Source organism: Aplysia californica, unplaced genomic scaffold, assembly GCF_000002075.1.
Source record: "Aplysia californica isolate F4 #8 unplaced genomic scaffold, AplCal3.0 scaffold00087, whole genome shotgun sequence".
NCBI classification, from domain to species: Eukaryota; Metazoa; Mollusca; class Gastropoda; order Aplysiida; family Aplysiidae; genus Aplysia; species Aplysia californica.
This window is the reverse complement of record NW_004797357.1, coordinates 467,884-479,134: the sequence shown is the minus strand read 5'-3', so window position 1 is coordinate 479,134 and position 11,251 is coordinate 467,884. Positions and strand designations below refer to the sequence as shown.

The window sequence follows — 11,251 nt, the reverse complement described above, 5'->3', positions numbered from 1 at the left end:
GGGGGGGGCTGACATATAAATAGCAGTCAGCCCTTTATGCGTTTCTTGAGGCCAGTGGTTGTTTATGGATTCTTGTATGTGTATTTTCTATGTGAATGGTGGGTTGAACTCTGGGACACTAGTATGTGTTTTCCTTCTGTCTCTCTTTCACTCTTTTTCAACGTTACTATAGTAACTGCATTCTTTCATTGGATGGAACAGTAGTTCAAAAAACGGCGTCAGAGGTGTAACGGTTATGTGCTACGTTGTTGCATGCAGGAGATCGGAGTTCGATTCCCGGGTAGAGAAAAACTGGTATTGAGTATTTCGGTCTCTCTTCTCGGATGTACTCCTCTGTTGTTGTTGTTGTTGTTTTGTTGTTGTTGTTGTTATTGGTGTTGTTGTTGCATCTGTGTCGGTTCCAGGATACACGGCAATATGGCTAAGGGAACGCAGAACACTAGTTGCATCACTTGTAACGCCGAAGAGCCAGATGTTCACGCACGAGCCAAACGCATTGAGTTACGATAGGCTGCCTACAGCCCCTGTGAATAATAATACAAGTCTTCCCCGTGTCATTAACGACCATGTCGCTCGCTGCAGGCTGCTATCACGTCGGCAAGAAATGAGACTGCGGCGGGAGAATACTTGAGAAGCTTTTCTGAGATTCGGCCAACTTCATAATGCGGGTCAGGGTATTGTCTCGGGTTTGTTACACGATCATTATCTCTCTGTTCCGTTCTCTTAATTAGCTGCTGTTTTCCATAAAGATTTCAACTTACCAAAACCTACTTCTCTTTCTTTGCATATTTTTTTGCGCACAAGAAATATCGACTACCTGCATTTAAAGTCTCTGCATTTTCCGAGGGAATCAATGACTTGCGTGCAACCTCTTTTACTTGTGTGTGTGTGTGTGTGTGTGTTCTCTCTATCTCTTTCTCTCTCTTTCTCTCTCTCTCCCCCTCTCTCTCTCCCTCTCCCTCTTACTTGTTCTATGTTCGTGAGGTAATATACTTTGAATGTTGCCTTTAATTTGACAAGGTTACCAGCAACTTCAAACAACGAAATAGACATGTCGCTCTGAGTTCGAGGGGTTGGGGGGGGGGGGACAAATTGTAATGTTTAGGCTCTTTGCAGCCGCACGCAAAAGACGTGAGTTTGATTCCCATGCTGGGAAATGAAAGTCTGTTTCGGCAAGTACCCCAGACATGTTATTCAGCACCCTGTATCCCGTTCAGTTGGGGTTTATCTTGACAGGCAGGGTCATTTGGGGAATCATGGTCTGTGGAGAGGCGTAAAGCCCTTTACAAACAGTCTGAGTTGAGAGTGAGGTACTTGGTTTTGCGTAGTTTAATCTAGTTTCGTAGTTCTTATAAGATGACGGTGACGCAATGCAGAGATGGCCTTGGTCCGCGTGTCCACTAAACCAGAAACCAGGTGACCAAAAGTAGTCTGTTTCTAGGGAAGTCGTAGATGAAAAGAGTACCGGGTTTTTTTTCTCAGCATTTGGCGAGAATTACGTGTCGATGTGTCCACCGAAATGACACGACTCCTCCCGCCAAAAGACGAGTAGGTTGGAATACCAAATTCGATGTCTTAGTCTGGCCGTATGGGGATTTATTAAAAATAGGACCAGCCAGATCTTTAAAAATCCCAATGTAAGTTTTGATTTTTTTTAAACATATGTCGTATTCGTAATCAGTCCCTCAAAATTAGCTAAGTGTACGCTTAAACCAAAGGTGTAAATTATTAATGCATATTAACATTTTAAAAAGTGGGTATGGGGTGTAATATCATTCAGGGATTGATATTTCAACCTTGTGTTCCTTAACCTTTGACGTCAATCGAATACAATTGTCACCTACAACATTTACGAGTAATAATCTGGGGGGGGTTATCACGACTTATATCACGGCAAACGTTTCGACCACAGTTAGGATTTTTACTTGTTTGATCTGGCTTTTTATATGAGCAGTAAAGTATCGTGTATGCGACATTCCTGCACCCATAAGCTTCTCAGTGCTTACACCATTATACGTCCATACCACGTATACAATCTCCCTGACAACCCCCATGACGTCATTCATATTCAGTTGGCGAGTCGGTGACGATATGATAGAGTGACCCTTCACCTAATCCCAAATCGCATCACGTTTTCTCCTGGGCCTCCTGTAGGACCCTGCTCTCGGACCACACAATCAATGGATTTATTACTCTCCCCTCAGTACGGTACAAAACAGGCTCCAGAGCAATACCAATGACAGATACTAAAGGCAGAGGATATGATGCTTTGTGTAATGTTCAGAACATTTCTTGGTTAACTTTGTAGCGATCAGGTTTGGAAATATTAAATATTGTACTCCTGGGAAGGTGTATGACGTATTATTTAATTTGACATTTTTGTTCTTTCGTTCAAACCTTTGCCTATCTTTTAATGGTTTCATTCATTACCAAATTAGCCTATTTCTTTTCTTTGTTAAAAGGTTTTTGTTTGGATTTCTGTATTAATTTTTTCGCCTCTTGTTCTCTCAACATAATCTCTTGTCACAGATGATGGTTTTGTTCAATCAAAGATTATATGATTAAGGGTATCGGTTGAATAAAAGTGTGCTTGGAACTAAAACGCACGCCAACTCTGAGAATCTAAACATACCCGTCATACTGAGTCCACAATTTGTTGAGTTCCTTTTCTTTTCAGATAACCTTACCACTATATTGCTTTTGTGTCGCAGTAGACCGTTCACCTGAAATAGATTGCGTTTAGTAAACTTCTTCCCTTGAGCAAAAAACGTTGCTCTGTTTTGGGGATATTTTAGGTGGAGGGGGGTGGGGGGGGGTTGGTTTAGGAATTACAAATCCGTTGTTGTTTTTTTGGTCGGGTTTTTTTTTCTTTCTTCTATTTCCCGGGGTAGAAGGGACAATAATTATGGTTGTAATGTTTGCTTTTTCATGCTCCCGATGAAGACCAAAATTTGAAACATTGGACAGTTTCAAAATTCCAAATTTCCTCTTTACATTAAAGGCTCCGTATATTTGTTTTTACTACTTTGAGACATAAATGATGATGGTGATGATGATGTTGATGATAATGACGATGATGATGATGATGATGATGATGATGATGATGATAATGATGATGATGATAATGATGATGATGATGATGATGATGATGATGATGATGATGATGATGATGATGATGTTTTTTCCTTTGTTCCCAGAGTCGAGTCAGGAGCAATCTGCCATGAGGACACCACTGATTGCCTTCCTACTCTTACTCGCAGACGTTATAGAAGGTAAGCTTACTGCATCGTAGGCGTGTGGTTGGCGGGGGCTCTAATGTGTTTACTACTTCTTTCCTATCAAACTTATGTTGTCAAGATCTCTCCTTTTTCTTTTCTGTGTTTGTTAATCTCGTGTAACACCTCTAACCTAGGCTCTTGCATGACCTAATTGTGCTGCTAATGTGTAAAAATCTTACTAAACGAAACACTGTATCGTGTTTTTAAGAGCCCCGTAAGGAGTCGACACCTGCGAATCGATGTCCATCTCCGATAGGACAAAAATTCAAAGAGGTGGAGAGCCTTAAATATCCCTCAGATAACTGAAAGTTAGAGTTCCCCTCGTTGAGGATTCAAACCAAGGTCCACTTGATACATGTAGTTTACCTGATTGACCACGGCCTGCTTTTGCTCTTTCCTTTATCAAAGAATGCCCCCCCCCCCTTCCCCATTTGAGCCTTATGCAGTCTGGCGTGATGTGAACAGTCATACTGAAACGCCTCTGACTTTTTGCCTACATGTATGTATGTGCGTTTGTGTTTTTGTTATTTGGGCGCGCGCGCGTTTGTGTGTGTGTGTGTGTGTGTGTGTGTTTGTGTGTGTGTGTGTGTTTGTATTTGTGTATCTGTGTGTGTGTTTGTATGTGTGTATGTTTGTGTGTGTGTGTGAGGGCGTGTTTGAAAAACAGAATGTTGATTAATTTGTATTCGTATGTATTCCTATCTGTAGTGATAGGACAGCTTACTGTTTGGCCCATGCTTCTGGTGTCAAACTCAAACTCAAAATATTAACTGTAGAGCGTGGATTCGATTCCTAGTCTCGTTATAGAGTGTGTTACTGTATTCTATATCCATCCTTCAAATAATCTATGCATTTGACATGCATTTTAATTTACTTGTTGCATCTCGCCACACCTGCCCTTTATGACCTCACCAGGCATCTTATTGTATTTTCCAGGCACTGCCTCGCCTTGCCACTGTCTCCATCTTATTTGCCACTCCGCTTACTCCCCCCCCCAAAAAAAAATGCCACATGCACAAACACAAAATCGCACTGACAAGCCTCCCTTCTTACACCCCCCTCCCTTTCCTCTCCTACTCACCGCCAGGTCTGACTCACAACATCCAGTTGTCAGAGGAGGACAAGCTCATCAAGACGTTGCTGGCTCGATACCGGCGCAGGGGCAAGTACGGCCGGCCAGTATCGCACTACAACGAGACAATTACGATAAATTACAACATGCAACTTATACAGATTCTCGATCTGGACGAGCGGAATCAAGTTCTAACTCTCAACGTCTGGGATCGATATGTAAGTATACACCCTTATTTTACGATCAGCACTCTTTTTGACCTAGGGGCTCGGAATCTCTTTCGTATGAAAAAATATATGTGATTCTATAATGGTTTTCGCAAACTTGTTGGAATAAAGAGTCGAATTTACAATTTAGAGCTAAGGACATGTTAAATTAAGCCCTTTGGAATGTTTAGGTCTAGGGAGTACTTGAACATTTAAGGGCAATTTGCTGTGAAAAGGTAAAAACGTTAATAATGTATAACAGATTGTATTTGTATTGAGTCTATCAAGGCTCAAACGCAACATCAATACGCTTACAATCTGGCGCTCAAAGACAGAAATACACAACTGCACTTAATGATTTGAGAAAAGGGAGAAAAAACACTGTGGACGCTTAACCTGTTGTAATGTTGAAATGTCACTCTTTCATTGGCAATGAGATTGAGAACATTAAACTAACGTAGCTTTAACCGCTTTGAATAACTACTGTCTCAGATGTAGATATGTCGTTCTGCCGCTTTCGACACATAAAGGATATGGGCAAGAGGAGTGTTACAATCCACAACAAAAAACAGAAAACTCGATTTTTATCAGATGGGTCCCTTGGCCCCGGGGAGGCACACTAACATACAGACATCTTTTCAGTTTAACTGATGAGCCTACCTCTAGTTTTACATGTAATCTATCTAAGCTCGTTTTTCGAAGGGCTAACAAACTAGGTTTATTACAAACAGTAATAAGTTTCCTTTACATGACTTTCTGAAAACTTAGGAGCACTGCTTGATGACGAAAGTAATGCCATCAAATTAATAATTATCTTAAACGTTGTTTTTGGGGCACTCCGTTAGCTCTGTTGGTATCAGGCTGGACGACGGAGCGGTGGGCCCTGGTTCAAATTCCAGACTTGGCGTTCTTGAATTGGGGTTGTTTTCTGAAGTGCCCAAGGCTCTCAACCTATTTGGTTCGGTCCTGTTGAAGATGGACGTAAAATGTTAAATAACCTAAAAGTGTTGAAAGGGATATTAAACCCATACACTTACTTACAAATCCTTGTTTCCGTCATAAGTTGGGTTTTTTAATACACTGTCACGAGTCACGCAACTGTCACGATCTTTGAACTGTTCACGAGCTTTTGATTCTGTTAAGGACTCCTTTTCTGTGAGAAGAGAAGCGTCGGCGTCTGCGGTGTAACGGTTAGGCGCTCAGCCCTGCACGCAGTAAACCCAAGTTCGATTCTGGTGTGGGAATTTTTTTTTTATTGAGTGTCTCTCTGCTGGTACGTTGTATCCCTGTCAAGGCGGATTGTCCCTGGCAGACAGGGTCGAAGCTCGCCTCCTTAATAACCTAAATTGTGTCGATTTATGCGTTAAAAAAAATTTGGAAAAAAAAACACTTCACGACGAGACATGAAACCGGAACTCTGAAGTGTTCACGAGCTATTTATTCCATCTATGTTTGCGTGTAGTCTTCCTCGCATGTAATCCGTGTAATCTTTGGAACAGTGAAACGAATTTTTAAACGTTTTTTCTAAAAAATGAATCGTGGCAGACCTAACAATACAAGGTGCAAATACTTTCACTGACGGCTAGCTATTTCTTCATGAATGATGAGCATCATCAGTTAATCGGAGCTGTGAATGCGGAATGCGTGTAACTTTTCCTTATGCTGATTGCTGTGTAAGTGTCAGTAGACACAAAGATTACGTGCGAAAAAATAATGCCAAATTAACCCCAAGAAAGTTTCCTGGCTACGCGGATTGCCCACAACCACAACAGCGTGTGGTATGTAATTTATTGCATCGCCTCTGTCTGCGACAGCGTCGATGGTGTAATGGTTAGGCTCTATGCTACTGTATGCAAAAGATGGGAGTTCGCTTCCTGTGCAGGAAATACTATTTTAGCAAGTATTTCCGACTTTTTTTACTGGGATGTTGTATCCCTTTCAGCTTTTAGTAAGAGCTTTGTGCACCTGCAGCACAAATGGGTCATATAAGAGCGGAAGAATAGATGTTTTACTAGAGAGTAGCATACGAAGAAAGGAGGAGAGATAAGGAAGGCGGATGTTTGATTGCAAAGAAAGACCAAACCCACATCCCATCAGCACACTGTGGCTCGACTAACAGAAACAACGCGGTCGACCTCTTAAATTATCGAAACTATGGCGATGAGAACACAAACCATTTAAAATAGATCAGTCTCTGTCTTCTGTCTATTCATTTTACTTCTTGTTTACCTCAACTACATGACTAAATACTGCACTGTTCCAGAGTGATTTTTGCGCCTCTAAACGTGTGCCAATGTTTACTTTCAGATCTGGCAAGACATGCACATGAAATGGTCACCAAAGGAACACGGCGGTGTCAAGAAAATCCGGGTACCGCCCAGTAAAATCTGGATCCCGGATATAAAACTGTACAACTAGTGAGTTCACAATTATGTGTATGTTGTATTACGTTGTTTTGTGGTGAGAGATGTGGAGAGTGCTCGAAAAGAGGAAAATGTATTATTGGGAATTGGAAAGGGAATGGAAAGTGAGAGAGATAGGGAGATAGAGCGAGAGAGAGAGAGAGAGAGAGAGAGAGAGAGAGAGAGAGGACAATGCGGAGAGATGAGGAAAGTGTCTATGTGTATGTGTGTGTGCGTGTTTATGTGTGTGCATATATGTGTGCTCAGTGTGTGTTGGGGCGAGATGGAGAAAAACGGGGGAGGGGGGTTAATGGTAAAAGGTTTAGTCATGGCTTTACTTTCGTTAATCAAAGTGGATTTTTTCAACGCTAGTGTCAAACATGAAGCCCCAGTGTCTTCATACAGAGTATTTTTCAGCGAGTGCAAACAAAGATGGATGAAAAGTATTTTAGCTCTATGATGACGTGTAGGACCGTCACTGAGAGTAAAGCAGTCACGTGATCAAACCGGAGGACTCACTACCCTGGGTTCAATTCTAGGGTCCGCTGGATATGACGTTTGAATAGGCAGGGTGCCTCATTTTTTTATATAGGTGTTTTGCACTATTTAGATCATAATCTTCGATGCCAAAATCCAGCAGAAAAAATGGGAAACTCATAAAAATACTCCCTATACGGGGATCGAACTCGGTATTCTGTGTTCGACGGCGAAGTGCCCAATCGTTACACCACATACGCCGGTACGTCATTTATGTGCTTATAGAGCGGGAAGGAAATCTGTAAATGAAAGAGTTGGATTTCTTAACAGTTGGCGTATGTCCACAAGATTGTTGAGAAAGTTAGTTAATATATGCACTGACCGGCCCAATCGTTGTGAAATCTTGAGGACCTCCTTTCAGAAAGAACGCAAGGGGAAGTGGGAGCGAGCCATAACTTTTAATAAGCAATGCGTACTGCCAACGCGAACAGCGGTTCGCACTGAACTCTGGTAGAAAGGTGAACAAACGGTTTTCTCCACGAAGAATTTCTCAGCAACCTGCTGCAAAAGATAACTCAGGAGAGAGAAAGAAACGATATAAAACAGCATTTTTAAAATGGATTCTGAGGAGAGATTTATTTTACAATGACTTGCTTAATGTTCACCACAAGAAGACGAGTTCACTCGCATATTTCATTTCTTGGAGATCTGTTTACCCGGTGTGTGTCTATAAATCTGCAAAGTTATGTGTCTAGCAGTGAGGGAGTGAGTGAACAAATAAGTTAGTGTGGGCGAGAGAAAAACAAAAAAGAAAGAAAAAAAGACAAACTAAAGAGAAAGAAAGAAAGAAAGAGACATGGGCTATGGGAGAAGGCGCGATAGAGACAAAATACAGAGGTTATAATTATGTGTCTATGCGATACTGGGTTCATAATATTTCGTATTGCAGAAGCTGGTTAAAGCGCACTGGTAATTTCTGCTTTTGGGGGATTAATAATAAAGTATATTTTGTCTTAGCTTATCAATCAACGCACAAATGAAAAAAAATCCAAGAATCTGTAAACCTTTACTGGTCCCAGAGGTGCGGCTCCCACCCCCCCCCACCCCCACCTCACTCCCTATTTTAAAGCTCACGTTAACCCCCGACCTTTTCTTTAACGCTCACCTTTCTAGACTTTAACCCAGAGAAGCATCCCAGTCATCGCCTATCACAAAGCTGTCCCATCACCGTTGCTTGATGAACCTGCGTTCACTACACCCCCCGACTCTAACCCGCCTCCCCCACCCTCTCCCTACTCCTTATTCTTTAGCTTTGCCAGAAAAAACCTGAGTTGCAGCGAAATGCCCCATGGGAGAATGTTGTGAACCAAACTTCCTGTAGAGATGTAATAAATAAAACCGGGTTGTCTCTTGTTTGTTTGTTTTTTCTGTTGTTTTTTTTTAAATTTTGTTTAGCCGTATCGTGTTATCGAAATGTTCAGGTTCGTTAATTAATTGGCTTCTTTCTTTCCTTCTTCTTTTAGTGCGGACACCCGTCTGGCAGAGAAACGAGACGCCCTGTGTGTGATAAGCCATACAGGTCAAGTGCTATGGATGCCTCAAGCTATCTACAAGTGAGCTTATAGCTTAGACGCAACCCATTCGTGGTTTGGGCCAAGACCCTGAGAAATCTGCTATCTGGCCCTTAAGATAAAGTGGTATTTTCTAGTAAAATGATGCGCTTGATGATGGGTTCGTAGAACGTTATTTTAATTCATACATTTTTTTAGCTACTGCAGGTGGTTGGAGGACGTCAGCGATAGGCCTACTGCTTCTAGGCTGTGCCTCTGTTGTTTCTGTCTGTGTCTTTCTCTTCGCAAGCACTAAATGGTTGTCATCCATCGTGTCGGCGTGGGGACTAGGTTTGAAAAACTTACTTTTGTTGATGATGTTGGTGTTGTTTCGATAAATGTTTGTTTCATTTTAGACAATGTGCTGTCTGTCGTAGATGTGGGTTTTTTTCGTAGTTTTGTTTATTATTGGTCCTGTTGATCATGGTGAGAAAAAAAAGGGGGGGGGGGGGGGAGAGAATAAGGTAGAATGAGGTTATTTTGTCGTTTTAAGCTGCTGTTTTTCTTTTGATTGTTTTTATTTATTTATCTATTTATCTTTTTTTCGATTAATTAATTAATTTATTTATTTAGTAAGTTATTTACTGATCTACTTATTTATTTATTTATTTATTTAATTATTTATTTATTTGTTTATTTATTTACTTGTTTATGTATTTACTTATTTATTTATAGAATTTCTCACTCACTTCCAAGTGTTTATCTTTTTTTTATTGACGCCACTTCTTAGTGCCTATGTCTCTTTTTGACGTTGTGTTGTTAAAGGAATTACTTCATCCATTTTGGAGTTCGTTTTGGACTGGCATTCCCGTACCGAATCGAGTCGTAGCTTGCAACTTGTCCCCTGGACCGGGGAACAGCGACTGTGCAAAGTGCGATATAATCTCACCTTGATCGTATTGATTATGCTGTCGATATTTAATGTTTTTGTCATGTTTTTTGGGGGGTTGTTGGGTTTTGTTTTTTGCAACTTGCGTAGCTGTATTCGATTATGTAACCGATTACATCGGACGGTGACGCCAAAGTCGCTCTTCCTTGGTGCAGCCGTGTCTAAGTCCTACCTTTTGACCTTAGTAAAGTTGCACAATCTTCCGACCTGTTTCTCTGATCTAGAGGCTCTTGAAAAGATCACCCAATTACTTACGGAGAAACAGAAACACTTTCTTGTAGTGCCGAATGTCAGAACTGGAATCAGATGTTGACTGGAGCAGCCAGTATAGGATTGGTGGGATGTGGTGTAGATATAGACTAGCATTATAGTACCCTAGACTTCACTTTGACGTAATTCCGGTTCACCATGGAGCACACCATTTGGCTGTATTTGGAACTAAATCAAGGGGAAGGAGGGGAAGATTGAGAGTATTCGACATTTTCGAAACTGGTAGTTTGTCTTTCATGTGGGTGCCCATGTTGCGCGTCCGCGCAGGACAATTTTTGCAGAGGATAAGAGCGGAGACCATGACAATGCACGATATTATAAATAAAATCTGTGGGGGTAGACGGAATACATAATTCTGATAGAGTTTTAATTAAGAGTATTCTCTGACGAATTATTTGGGCAGGTTTTACGCGAAAGTTCTCATGGACACTTTGTAATGACCTTAGCTCTGGTATGATGTTTTGTTTTTCTTTTCTCTTTTGTTTCATCGCTCCTTCATCCTTTTTATGGAAATAAATCTGCATTACAAATTGCATGCAAAGAATACAAAAAGTTTAGATAAAAATCAATCAATAAATCAATCAATTAATTAGTTAATTGATCTATTCATTTAGGCAAAAGCCTATGGCCCTACATAAGTTACACTTACCATCAGAAAAATGCTGCAAGCAGATAAACCAATGCTGTTTGCCGCGGTACAGCGTTCTGTAATGTGAGCTTGGTTGAAGGAGTAAAGAACACCTTGTGAGTGGTTGGCAGAGGCTCTGGTGTAGTTTTCTATTTCTTTCCTATCAAATATCTCTTCGTCCTTATCCTTCGTCTATCTTTTTGTGCATGTTATTCTGTTATTCTCTTGTAACACTTCTAATCTTTGGCACTTGTATTATGACCTAAGTGTTTTGCAAGTGTCATAAAATTCTTACTAAAAAATTATTTTTTTAATCACCTCTCGGTGACCACCCGTCTAATTATATATCCTGCGACTTGGTAATCGCTCCGTCTAACTGATCTTTGTACTATTTCTAAATGCATTTGTGTGTCTGTGTG

General features: G+C 40.9%; 1 protein-coding gene across 2 annotated transcripts in view; it reads left to right on the top strand.

Annotated features, from left to right (window-relative positions):
- LOC101858926 (neuronal acetylcholine receptor subunit alpha-10) overlaps nt 1–11,251 on the top strand; it is a 109,795-nt gene that overhangs the window by 73,976 nt on the left and 24,568 nt on the right. For both annotated transcript variants that reach the window (XM_005094671.3, XM_013080463.2), the window contains exons 3-6: nt 3,198–3,272; nt 4,366–4,568; nt 6,864–6,973; nt 8,959–9,048. In XM_005094671.3, coding sequence (XP_005094728.1) covers nt 3,221–3,272; nt 4,366–4,568; nt 6,864–6,973; nt 8,959–9,048 — 455 coding nt within the window. In that variant the 5' untranslated portion in view covers nt 3,198–3,220. The remainder of the gene's footprint in view (nt 1–3,197; nt 3,273–4,365; nt 4,569–6,863; nt 6,974–8,958; nt 9,049–11,251) is intronic.